Source organism: Cololabis saira, chromosome 6 (genome assembly GCF_033807715.1).
Source record: "Cololabis saira isolate AMF1-May2022 chromosome 6, fColSai1.1, whole genome shotgun sequence".
NCBI classification, from domain to species: Eukaryota; Metazoa; Chordata; class Actinopteri; order Beloniformes; family Belonidae; genus Cololabis; species Cololabis saira.
In genome coordinates, this window is record NC_084592.1 from 41,024,232 (window position 1) to 41,037,910 (window position 13,679).

The 13,679-nt window shown below is 41.3% G+C and overlaps 1 protein-coding gene across 1 annotated transcript in view; it reads right to left on the reverse strand.

Annotated features, from left to right (window-relative positions):
• Nucleotides 1–336: 336 nt before the first annotated feature.
• rev1 (REV1 DNA directed polymerase) overlaps nucleotides 337–13,679 on the reverse strand; it is a 40,154-nt gene continuing 26,811 nt past the window's right edge. The window contains exons 15-22 of the mRNA XM_061724148.1: nucleotides 12,369–12,598; nucleotides 10,082–10,260; nucleotides 8,511–8,759; nucleotides 7,086–7,185; nucleotides 6,816–7,012; nucleotides 2,950–3,094; nucleotides 2,764–2,866; nucleotides 337–2,050 (exon numbers count right to left, since the gene is read on the reverse strand). Coding sequence (XP_061580132.1) covers nucleotides 1,939–2,050; nucleotides 2,764–2,866; nucleotides 2,950–3,094; nucleotides 6,816–7,012; nucleotides 7,086–7,185; nucleotides 8,511–8,759; nucleotides 10,082–10,260; nucleotides 12,369–12,598 — 1,315 coding nt within the window. The 3' untranslated portion in view covers nucleotides 337–1,938. The remainder of the gene's footprint in view (nucleotides 2,051–2,763; nucleotides 2,867–2,949; nucleotides 3,095–6,815; nucleotides 7,013–7,085; nucleotides 7,186–8,510; nucleotides 8,760–10,081; nucleotides 10,261–12,368; nucleotides 12,599–13,679) is intronic.

Below are 13,679 nucleotides of genomic sequence, written 5' to 3' on the forward strand. Positions count from 1 at the left end.
CTGCATGAACTGTTGCAATTTCTTTCTTTTTTGCACTTTAAATGGATATTGAAAGGCCAGTTTGAGTTATTTATTTCTTAGTTATTTCACAATAATTATTGGGAAATTATTTCACTAGTTATTTTACAGTCATAATTCAGGAACAGCTCAAAAACATTTTAAATAACACTAAGCCAAATCAATATCAAATCGGATCGAATCATGATAATCGATTCTGAATCTTAAGAATCGGAATCGATTCGATTCTTGACATTTGAATCGATCCCCAGCCCTACTCATCATAACGACTCTTGGCAAGTTGAGCTGCAACATTTAAGAACTTAAAAAAAGGATGCTTAAACAGAGTTCTCGGTTTATTGTCAAGGTTTAGAAAACTTACAAACAAGTTCACAGCTTCAGGTCTTCAGGCACAAGCCAGTTTAAAAGAACACAACACTGGCCATTTTTCAACTGTGGCCACTGCTTTCAGGAACGATGACAGGAGAAGAGAAACATCCTGAAAGTGAGTGAGGATTCACACATTCCAGATTACATTCATTTCAACAAGTGTTCAAATGATGTCAGGCTGATCTGATTTGCATATAAGGATACTGCCTTTAACAATCTTTTTTCCGATCGCTTACGCGACATCCCCGTACGGAGGGATCGGAAGTCAGCTAGTCGTGTCTGCTGAGTACTTCTAACAACCAACCACAGAAGTTCAATTCACAGAAACACAGAAATGAAACCATGTGCTTTTTTAGGTTGACTCCCACGTCTGAGTTATAAAAGATGAGCCACAAAGTTAGAAAGATCGACTGCTCCTAAACAATCCAGCATTATTTCAGTTTAGACGTAAGAAAGCAGTGAAAACACGCCATAATCTTGCATTTACTCACAATACAAATGCTTAATGAACATATGAAGGTTACATCGTCTAGAAGGGACATCTCACTGAGAAAAACCAACAAAAAACATACAAAAACAAGCTGCTTGACTGCAATGAATCCTTCCAATGTCCTCTTGATTTGAGTGCTACAGAGAATCAGAAGCGAATCCTTTACCAAGTACTTTGGAAAGCTTCTGATTTCCATGTTTGAACACTTTTGACACAAAGAGTGAGAAGAGTTACAATTTAAAGATATTTACTAAGAATTCACTACAGGTAAACAATAAGAGGCAAGTCCTCTCTGTACATTTCTGTCTCTTTTAAATGGTTTGACAAGGATCTTTAAAAACAGCATTTACACTCTTATAATAAAAAGATTTTGGCACTTTTTTTTTGTTAAAAAAAGTGAAGAAAAGCAAAGAAGATTTTTACCGTGTGCAGCAGTTGTTGATATTTCTGAGATATTTGCTGGAAATGAGAGCACCAAATAATCCATAATGAAACAAAACCGTCTTTCTGCTGTACCAATGTGGGTATCGCATGCCTGATGTTTGCTACACAACCATTAAAATAAAACAAAAACAACTGCTGAAAGATGCATTTTAACATGATAACACTCGTAGAAAAGAGTCAGCTTTTGTATCAAATGGAAAACACTGATCAGGAAACGGATTTCAAACCAAAACAACCCGGGAAGCAAACAGAAAACAGTGTAAAAAGAAACAAACGAGAAAAGCATGCGCAGTCTGTAGAAAAGTCCTCAAACAGAAGTAAAACAAAGGAAAAGTAAATGATGAATTTTACAAAACAAAGCTGCTATGATTTGGGTTTTTAGTGAAACCGGGAACATTTGATGTTTTCCAGTTTCAGTCGCTCGTCTTCTGAATAAATAAGTACAAGAAATGAAGTGCTGAGTGTTTATGGATGATCTCTTTTAAAACTCGGCCTCTGAGCTGACGGACGGACGGCGGCCGCCGCGGCGACGACGTGCTCGGGACACATTCACACGCTCAAACAGATGTCTTGATTTTAGTCCAGCGGCTTGTAAGGCGAGGAAACCCAAACCTCCCTCATGTCATCTGCAGCACGCTGCCGTACGTCTGCTGCACAACCACCTGCACGTTGTCCAGGATGAAGTCGAACGCCATGCTCCACACGGACTCCAGCGACTGCTGCATCAGCCTTCGGGGGGAAAGTTTAGCACACAAATTAAAACCGGTGGAAACAGACACGCGGACACTGACTACGTTTACATGCAGTCAAAATTCGGGTTATTGCTAATATTCCGGTTAATTAATCATTCGGGATATCTCGATCAAACCAGCGATGCACGGAGAACGTGATGACGCAATTCCCGTCATTTCTGCTTCTTCTTCCTGTGTCCAAATTCAAAACAAATGCTGCTTCGTGCAACTTTTCGCTCACCTTCTTTTAAATCTCGCTATCCCCGTACTTTCTACTGCTACAAATGCCAAAATGTTCATATCTTTCATCACATTTATGAAGTGATTAGTCTCCTCCTGGTCTTGCATTTCTCCATGTTTATAAGAACTTCCTGGACTCAAAAGACCAGGATTCCTTGCAAAAAAGAACATGCAGAAAACAAATTCCTGTTCCTTTTGATGGGGAAATCCTGTTAGGCGTTTAAATGACCAAATATTCGGGTTAGAAAAGGAGTAACCCAGGGGTCATTTTCGGGTTTTTAGAAACCGGAATATGAGCAAATTCCTGTTATTCAAAAGGGGTTATTGGTGTTTACATGGTCGTGCAAAACGGGGTTATTGCTAATATTCCAGTTTTAAAAGGGTTCAACGTTCTCACAGAAATGAACGCGTTCATTTGAACTGGTTCATGCACAACACCAACCGCGGAGACGACTGAACCGACTGACCGACCTTTTCATGTATTTAATGATGAGGTCCAGCTTCTCCAGGTCTTTGTCCTCGATCAGGTCGGTGCAGTACTTCACCACCTGCAGGATGTCCTCCTCCATGGGTTCTGGGGGAAACACATCAGCACACGTGGTCAGGGTCTGCAGTTCTGCAGGGACGGGGGGCGTGGGGGGGTTGTGAACCCCGTACCTGTGATGGTGGTGACCCACTCCCGCAGGAGGGTTTTGATGTCGGCCAGGTCACAGGCCCCCGCCAGCGTCGGGGCGGGGCGGGGGGGCGGCTTGGTGACGGACGCCGCCATGTCCAGGGTTGAGGTGGAGGGACCGTTTTCAATCTGACGGGGAAAATATGTTGCAGTCAAACATGTTCCACTTCCACCGCAACATCACCAGGGTGTTTAGAGGATTGAACAAGTTACATTTAAAGGGGACCTATTATGGCATCTAATACCTATTTTAAACAGGCCTCGAATGTCTTAAAAAAAAGCTTTTTATTTTTTTTGCTAAATAAATTAGAAATTCAGCCTCTAAAGCAGGGGTGTCAAACTCATTTTGCTTGGCGGGCCGGATTTGACCAATTTTTTTCTCGCGGGCCGCACGCTCAAAATAACAAAAACTGAGCTTTTTTTTTTTACTATTGTTATCTAATCCAATATCAGTTTAGTTCATTTTAAAGGAAATATGCACTTTGTTTACACTCTAATTATGTAAAACACATTTCTTCAGGATCTTTTCTTGAAATTTCTCATTTTTTTTCAAATTATGTAAGATACGTTGGTCTGGCCCTCCCAAACTTTCGTTATTATTATTGGGCTGCTAACCTGCGCTGCCTTGCATTCTGGTCCTTCTACTGCGACGGCGCTGACCGCCCTGACTGGGTGGCGATGGAGTTACATCCAACTGATGACCTGTCAATTCCTGCCCTACTCGGCTCCTCACTTCCACTTCCTTCACTTAAATCAATCAAAAACCCAGTGGTTAAACATTCTCTTAGAATTTGGGCCCAATTTAGGAAGTTTTTTGGTTTTCAAAGCTTCTCTCTTCTTAGCCCCATTGCATCAAATCACTTTTTCAAACCATCCCTTGAGGACCCCACCTTCCAGGAATGGCACAGGAGGGGTATGAATCGTTTTAGAGATATGTTCATAGACGGCACCGTGGCATCTTTTGAGCAGTTAAGTAGTAAATTCAGCCTTCCAAAATCACATTTCTTTAGGTATCTTCAGGCTAGACATTTTGTTCTTTCCCAGACACCCAGCCCTGGTGCATCGATAGGCTTGACCACAGTTGACAAAGTTCTTGCCACAGACCCATTCAAAAAGGGGCTCATATCGTCTTTCTATGGCATGTTGCTGGATCTTAAGAGTGCCCCTACAGATAAACTCAAAGCAGCATGGGAGCAGGACTTAGGGCTTCCCTTATCAGAGGATACCTGGGAGTCCATACTCAAACTGGTTAATACAACCTCCCTGTGCGCACGTCACTGCTTAATTCAGTTTAAAGTGGTACACAGGGCTCATATTTCCAAAGCAAAGTTATCCTCCATGTACCCAGATATTAGTCCATACTGTGTAAGATGTAAGGTAGCAGAAGCCTCTCTCATCCACATGTACTGGTCCTGCCCATGTCTAAATAAGTACTGGATGGAAGTATTTCATACTCTCTCTCTGGTGCTTAAAATCAGATTAGAACCAAACCCACTGACTGCCCTGTTTGGGGTCATGGAGGGAGGAAGGAAGTTAACCACTGCACAGGGGCACACTTTGTCTTTTGCCTCCCTTTTGGCTCGTCGGGCAATTCTGTTCAGGTGGAAGGATCCCTTCCCTCCTACTCGTGCACAATGGCTGGAAGACATCATGTCCTGCTTAAAACTGGAGAAAATTAGATACTCGCTTCAGCAATCAAATAAGTTCCAGAAAGTGTGGGGACCTTTTCTAGAAGCATTCCAGACCCTGTGAACTATACTTCATATTTCTTTTATATTCCTAGTGCAGGCTTTTGATGATAGAGTGACCTCATATTGTGATTAGTAATCTGGCAGTGACAGGGGAGGGATTAGTTTGGTCTGTAGTTTGTTTTTGTTACTATTTTATATTTTTTCATACTGTTTAATTGTTTTTTACATTTTGTACACTGGTGTATGCTATGATTAACATGCCCATGCCTACTCAAAATATTTGTAATTGACATGCAGCATTTCACCTGTTTTACTTTGTGAAAATTTTAATAAAAAGATCTTGAATTAAAAAAATTATGTAAGATACTTTTAATACCATTTTACAAAGATAAACAGAAACAAGTATGTTTTTTTTATATTTCGCTTTTTTTTATAGGAAATTTAATTAAAAGCAAAATCTTTCTTATTACATCCGAGAGTGTTTCTTTGTGATTTAGAGATTTTTCCAGTACAATTAAGTGTATTTATTTTTAAAAATTGGCGCGGATATTTACGCCAGTGTGCCAAAAAAGTCAGCACTTCTCTTTTAAATGTTTTACTTTGTCACTATCCTTGTATTCAAAACTGAAATTCTCTGAATAAATATCTTCTATCATCTTTTTTAGCAGTGATATTTTTCCTGCGAAAAATATATAATAGTAGTCAGTTAATAAAAATAAACGACCGTCTACAAAGAAATAAAATCGGCAAATGCATTCTAGAAAACAAAAAAAAATTGAAAACTGCTCTATTTGTGGAATAACGATGGATTTGTAAAAGAAATATATTATCGGATATGCTGCGATTCATGGCAATTATTTATGCCTTCCTTTTTAGTAAATTAACATTTCAGTTTATTGTGTTGGAAACTTCTCGCGGGCCGCTTGAAAATCTCTCTCGGGCCACATGCGGCCCACGGGCCGCACATTTGACACCCCTGCTCTAAACCATGTCTTTATCTTCTCAGTCTCTAACCTCATTATCTATGCAGGATTCTGAGTGGGCGGGGCTATGATAATGAGGCTCTGTGCTGATTGGCTGCCTGAATGACGCGTAGCAGGGGAGGGCACAAAGCATCGCTTGTGTTGGTTTTTACAACCAACAACGGAGCAATTCGCATGTCTAGCTCGAACAGACGCCATCACGATACACCGCTACGAAAAAATGGCGGAAACTCCGGCCGGCGGAGTTAGTTGTTGTTTTTTTCCGGCCACAGTTAGTTGTGGGCGTGGTTTCACGCATCGCTCCCGTCGTTACATAACGACGGGAGCAGAATCTGAACGGCTCGTAGATCCACATCACACTGGACGGCTCATCCGGGCGGCTGTACAGACACTGCAGAATTTAGTTGCTTTCCTCCTTCTCTGAGTTGGCAGGCTGAGGGAAGACCACTTTATATATGTTAAAGCAAGAAAAAACATGTTTTTCATAATCGGTCCCCTTTAAGACCTTTTAACCCTTGTGCTGTCTTCGGGTCAAGGAAGGAGGAAGAGAAGAAGGAAGGGAGAAAAGAAGGAAGGAACGGAGAAAAGAAAGGAAGGGAGAAGGAACAGAGAAAAAAAGGAAGGAAGGAAAGAAGGAAGGAAGGAAGGAAGAAAAGAAGGAAGGAAGGGAAAAAGAAGGAAGGAAGGAAAGAAGGAAGGAAGGAAGGAAGGAAGGAAGGAAGGAAGGAAGGAAGGAAGGAAGGAAGGAAGGAAGGAAGGAAGGAAGGGAGAAAAGAAGGAAGGAAGGGAGAAAAGAAGGAAGGAAGGAAGGAAGGAAGGGAAAAAAGAAGGAAGGAAGGAAAGAAGGAAGGGAGAAAATAAGGAAGGAAGGAAGGATGGGAAAAAAGAAGGAAGGAAGAAAGGAAGGAAGGAAAGAAGGGAAGAAAGAAAAGAAGGAAGGAAGGGAGGAAAGAAGGAAGGAAGAAAGAAAAGAAGGAAGGAAGGGAGAAAAGAAGGAAGGAAGGGAGTAAAGAAGAAAGGAAGGGAGAAAAGAGGAAGGAAGAAGGAAGGAGAGAGCAGGAGGAAAGAAGGAACAGGAGAATGAGGTCATTTTGACCCAAAGACAGTACCAGGTTAAAACTTCTTAGGACCCGCGGCCGCCCGGTACACGAGTATTTGAACCAGAACCACTCTCACCTTTGGTGCGTTTAGAGTCTCCTGGGACTTCAGCGCGGCTGCAGCTTTGGCGGGACTGTTGCTCGTCAGGCACCTCTTCAGCGGCGAGGTCCCTCTCTTCAGCGGGCTGACTGCGTTCTTCCTCTTGTAGCGGCGCTTCACCCGGCCCACGCCGACGCCGCTCTGCTTCAGCTGCAGCAGCGGGTTCTTGGGCTCCGCTGCAGAGACACCGTGGGGTCAGAAGGACGCACGGAGGGAAGAACGGCGGCCGGTCGAAGCGCGGGGCCTCACCTGTTTTCACCTGGGGCTGCACGCTCAGCGCGCGGCTGTAGGCCGACTTCAGCTCCTCCTGCAGCTCTTTGGGAAGCGCAGCAAACACATCTGGATCCACCTGCAGGGCGGAGAGGATTGACATCGATAATAATCTTTATTTTGGAAACCATACTTCACTTCACGTTGTTTTCTGAAGCAAATCCAGAATGATCCGAACCAGATTTGGCACCCGTGATTAATAATTAGTAGAGCTGTAATCTCCCAGTCGACTGGTCCATTTATTAGTCGCCTGGTTTGACCAAAATTCTGATTGGTCGATTCTTTAATATCGTTTCATTTAAATCGGGAGTAAAGTAGCAAGTTCTAGACCAGGGGTCGGCAACCCGCGGCTCTTTAGCACTGCCCTAGTGGCTCCTGGAGCGTTTTCAAAAATGTTTGACGTTTTTTTTTTGTTTTTTTTCTCCCCTTTTTTCCTTTTTCCTTTTTTCTTTCTTTTCTTTTATTCCCTTTTTCCTTTCCTTTTTAATCTCGACATTTCGACTTTTTTCTCGACATGTCGACTTTTTTCTCGACATTTCAACTTTTTTCTCAACATTTCGGATTTTTTCTCAACATTTCGACTTTTTTCTCGACATTTCGGATTTTTTCTCAAGATTGTACTTCAACATTAATCTCGACATTTTGACTTTTTTCTCGACATTCCGACTTTTTTCTCGACATTTCGACTTTTTTCTCTCGACATTTTGACTTTTTTCTCGACATTTCGACTTTTTTCTCTCGACATTTCGACTTTTTTCTCGAAGTGCATAATGAAAAAAAAAATCTTCCCCCAGTTATAGCTAATATGCTAATAACATGCAGCATGTGCCTTCATTCTAAGGCTTATACAAGACTTTTCATTTTTTGCGGCTCCAGACATACCGGTATTTGTTTTTTGTGTTTTTGGTCCAATATGGCTCTTTCAACATTTTGGGTTGCCGACCCCAGCTCTAGACCAAGACAACTTTTTTGTGGTCTTGGTCTTGTCTTGGGTCTCTGGGTCTCTCCAGGTCTCGGACACGGATCATTGAGATGCCGTTTTACACCAAGGTGATCAGCAGTTCTTCCTCATCTGCATGTGTCTGTATTTAATTACAGTTTTGTGTTTATAACGGCCTGTTTGAATAAATCAATATAAGAATAATATTTGATATAGTTGTGATTGATTAAGCATCAGGTAAAAATAGCCAATTAGTCAAAATTTGAGGCCTTCAGTCAACCAAGAATTTTTTTGGTTGATTACAGTTCTATTAATTACATAAAATAAGTTGATTTAAAACATAGATAAATAGATTTTATGCTGGTGGGTTCCTTTAAAGCACCCGTTACAGCTTCCAGCGAAGTTTCCAACCTTGAATTTCGTCTAATATTTATGACAAAAGCAGAAACCGGCTGGAGCGGTACCTGTGAGAAGTTGGGCAGCTCCAGCACGATGCCCGGCCCGTCGGGCTGGTTGGGGATCTGGATGAGCAGCGTCCCGGCGGGGGGCGTGTAAACGGCCGGCTGAGGAGGAGTCGGGGGTCGAGGGATCGGGCCGGGAGGCTGCAGACCCGGTGAACGGCAGCTGCCGGGCCTGGCGTCCCTCCGGGTCCACGACTGCTCCACCTGAGCCCTCAGCTCCGCGGGCAGGGCCTCCAGAACGGACCGGTCCACCTGGGGGAGCCCAAACACAACCGTATCACCAGAGGGGTCAAAAGTATTCACATTCATTACTCAGGTAGAAGTATAGATACTAGAGTTTAAAAATACTCCTGTAGAAGTTGAAGTATCAACTCAAGTTTTTTACTCAAGTAAAAGTATAAAAGTACTGGTTTCAAAACTACTTAAAGTATAAAAGTAAAAGTAATGTAAGGGGGAAAAAAGCCACTAAAGGACAAAAGCCATTGAAAATGAATGCATCTTAGTATAATGCAAATATATTAAAGAACCATATATGTGTACTATTGAGCATTAACATGTGTTTCAGAGAGCAGCAGATATGATGACTAGTTGCCTATAAGTATTGTAATGGTGCAAAAAGTCAAACTTTAGAGGCATGTTATCATTTATCCTAACCTTTATTGGAATGTACATCCAAGTTTAGTTGCAGGAATCTGAGGGAACGGATGTAAGAACAAAACTGGACAAGAACATCTGAAACAACCACAACCAAATTCACTCTATCCGGATGGAGCAATTTAACTGGATAGTTTTTTTTTAAAGGCCGAAATGAAATAGAGTAACGAGGCTGTTTTTAAAATATAAGGAGTAAAAAGTACAGATAATTGCGTGAAAATGTAAGGAGTAAAAGTAAAAACTCGTCTGAAAAATAATTACCGTATTGGCCCGAATATAAGACGACCCCCTCTTTTTCAAGACTTAAGTTTGAAAAAAGACTTTTTGAACACCAAATTAAATTTTTATACAGAAAATAATTGCAGTACATCTGAAACAAATGATTATAACAATATATTCAAGAGAAAAAGCATGTTATTTTGCCTCATTCAAACCATCATCTTGAAGTTTGCATCATAACTTCTCCTCAGCTGCTGGTTAACCTGGCCGATCTTCAACCAGATTTTCTCCAGATTGTCGCTACGTTTCTCCATTTTCTGTTATCTCTTCTGTTATTTTTATTCTCTTTTCTTTCTCACTGCTATTTTTATTTTTCTTCTTCGTGACAGGGGTTCGCTTTGGCCTGGGGAGTTAAGTTCAGCATTCGCTTTAAAGATATCTGGTGCCATCTAGCGTTGCAAATGGGTATAACGTCTAGACCCCGAATGTGAGACGACCCCCACTTTTTCAGTCTTATTTCAATGCAAAAAACACTGTCTTATATTCGGGCCAATACGGTACTCCAGTGAAGTATAGATAACCAAAATTTCTACTTAAGTAAGGTAACCAAGTATTTGTACTTCGTTACTTGACACCTCTGCGTATCACGTAACCGGGCCGCTCCTCCGGCATCGGCCAGGCGGCGGCCGTCCGGGTCTCACCTGGGAGGGGGACGGGACCTCGATGCTGAGGTTGAGACGGGTCCGGCAGCGCTTCGGCGTCTGCCGGCACCACGGCTGCTCGTCGCTGGTTCCCGGGACCGGCTCGGCGGGGGACGTCGGGTCTGGCGGGGAGCAAACTGCTGTCGGGGGGGTCCGTTCTGTACGAGCGTCTGAAGAATCTGCAACAGAAATCAAGATCTTACTCGTCTACATACTCACTCCACAGTTTTGGGGGATAGATAATCGCAGTAGCCTAGTCCTGGCTCTCTCAAACATGTACACTGCAAAAACTTTAAATCTTAACAAGAATATTTGTATTATTTCTAGTTAAAATGTCTCATTTTTAGTAAAAAAAAAACTCATTACACTTAAAACAAGACTCATCACTGTAAAAAACAACAATTTTCACCTGTTTCAAGTAGATTTTCACTTAAAATAAGTAGAAAAATCTGCCAGTGGAACAAGATTTTTTTTTTTGCCTGTAATGAGAAGATAAATCTTGTCCCACTGGCAGATTTTTTTACTTATTTCAAGTGAAAATTTACTTGAAACAGGTGAAAATTGTCAAGTAAGTTATTTATCTAGTGATGAGTCTTTTTCTAAGTGGAATTTGACTAAAAATGAGACATTTTAACTAGAAATAAGACAAATATTCCTGGAAAGATTTTGAGTTTTTGCAGTGTAATAACATTGACTGGCTGAAACTAACTGTTGAGTAAAGGTTGAAAGATCCGTTTCTGCAAAAATGGCGAAGTGAACTCTATAGGATGAAATCATGTGATATTTATGTAGAGTTTAAGCAAGAGTTTAAGCTAGAACAGCACTTATTGTGTCAAAATCAAAAGTATAGACAGGCCATTTGTAATTTCAGTATGAATAACACCAGAATCCCAAAAGTCACTGGAAGGTATAAAGGTTATTATTATTATTATTATTATTATTATTATTATTATTATTATTATTAAGGTCTGGATAGAAGTCAGAGATTCTGTAACCTCTGGAATGTCAACTGTATTGGAGATGAGTTTCATATTTTGTTTGAATGTAAAAATGTAAATATAATGAATCTCAGACAAAAATATTTACCAAAGTATTATACAAGCCGACCATCTATGTTTAAATTAATTTTGTTACAACAATCTAATAAGTTAAATGTTATTTATGAATTAGGCGCCTTTTAGAAGAATGTCCTTCCTCTGTTCAAATGATTTTTATTTTGCCAAATTGAGTATTTTAATTGAACAGGTACAGCCCGCCACTTGCTATAAATGTACAATCGTTTGTACATTGTTGTGTCAAAACATAAACATAAACCGATTTCATACGTCTCTGTTTCCTCCCTGGATCTGTTTGATAATTCTGAACCACACGATGTTTCTGAAATCAGTTCTATCAACATTCTGGGAGGTGATTGGTCCTTACAGCATCATTAGCTGCCAATACTTGCTGTTGAATCTCAATATAATACTAGTATTAATATGTTGCATAACTACAGTCATATAATTCATGTAACAGCTGAAAAAACAGTTTTAATAACACTAACCCAAATCATTATCGGAATCGAATCAAATCGTATCGAATCAAAGCCTGATAATCGATTCTGAATCTTAAGAATCGGAATCGATTCTTGACATTTGAATCGATCCCCAGCCCTAGTATTAACCATTAATATACATGCAGACAAGGGGAAAAGAAATAAAAAAAAAAAAAAATTAAAAAAAAAGATCTTCTTGAGTTTCTAGACCAGGGGTCGGCAACCCGCGGCTCAGTAGCGCTGCCCTAGTGGCTCCCTGGAGCTTTTTCAAAAATGTTTGACCTTTTTTATCCTTTTTTCTTCTCTTTTTTTCCTCTTTTTCTCTTTTCTTCCTTTTTCCTTTCCTTTTTAATCTCGACATTTCAAATTTTTTCTCGCCATTTCGACTTTTTTCTCGAAATTGTACTTCAACATTAGTCTCAACATTTCAACTTTTTTCTTGAGATTGTACTTCAATATTAATCTCGATATTTAGACTTTTTCTAGCCATTTCGACTTTTTTCTCAAAATTTTGACTATTTCCTCGACATTTTGACTTTTTTCTGGACATTTCGACTTTTTTCTGGACATTTTGCCTTTCGCCATTTGCCTTCATTCTAAGGCTTAAACAAAACGTTTCATTTTTTGCGGCTCCAGACGTATTAGTTTTTTGTTTTTTTGGTCCAATACGGCTCTTTCAACATTTTGGGTTGCCGACCCCTGTTCTAGACCAACGATGGTGAAAAAACACTGAGCCAGAGAGACGGAACCGACCTCTGTTATTGGACCTGGCGCTGGGTCCCGGGCCCAGCAGCATGTCCTTGATGGAGCGGGTTCGGGGCCCCCGGGGGTCCTGCGGGGGCGGCTGACTTCCCTCCAGGAGCTGGACCTGGATCCCGAGCCCCCTCAGGTCCTGCACCTCCAGCTTCATGGCGTGGAACAGCTTCAGGACGGCGGCGGCGATGGTCTGGCCGCTGTCGGTGGCCTGAGCCAGCATCACGGTCCTGGGGGGGGGTCACATGACAGAGGTGAGCATCCTGGGAGGAGCAACGGGAAGCTGTGTCCGGCGCCGGTGTTCTGTCCAGTTCTGCTGCTTCGTCGAAAAATGCTACCGCCGCTGCATAAACCGATAGCGTCTGTCTATCGGTTTTTGCTACCGTATCAAAAAATGCTACCTAATGGTTTTCTACCTTTGTAGAGCTACAATTTTTAGGTTTTACTTCCTAGCCCACGTCCTTGTCGCTTGCCAGACCGTTATTGTAAATAAGAATGTTATTAATGCATTCATTCCATTTTAAATCAATATTTCAAGGGTAGCATCATTTGATAGTCCAGTAACATCCGATCAAATAATGTCCCCGTCACTTAACCCTTGTGCTGTCTTTGGGTCAAGGGAGGGTGAAGGGAGAAAAGATGGAAGGAAAGAAGGAAGTAAGGAAGAAAGGAGGAAAGAAGGAAGGAAATGTGAAAGGGAGTAAGGAAGGCAGAAAAGATGGAAGGGAGGAAAAAAGGGAAAAAAGATGGAAGGAAGGGAGAAAGGAAGGAAAGAAGGAAGGAAGTGAGGAAAGAAGGGAGAAAAGATGGAAGGAAGGGAGAAAGGAAGGAAAGAAGGGAGAAAAGGAAAGAAGGGAGGGGGAAGGAATGGAGAAAAGGAAAGAAAGAAGGGAGGGAAGAAGAAAGGAATGGAGAAAATAAGGAAAGAAGGAAGGAAAAGCAAAAAAGGTAATAAAGAATGAATGACAAAAGGGAGGTAGGAAGAAAAAGGAGTAAAGGAGGGTAAAAAAGGAGGAAAAGAGGAAAGGAAGAAAGAAGGAGAGAGCATGGCAGGAGGAAAGAAGGATAGAAGAATTGGGTCATTTTGACCCAAAGACAGCACAAGGGTTAATGCATTCAGGTAAGATACTAATCAACTCACTGCCACTGCAGGATGAATGTCAGTATTCTTATACCTCAATTTATCCATTTTAAATCAATATTTCAGCATAATTCGATAGTCCAGTAACATCCTATCAAATAATGCTCCCGGTTTGCATATATCTGGTTTATCAGAATCAGAAATCCGGGCACGGGAAACATCTAAAATTA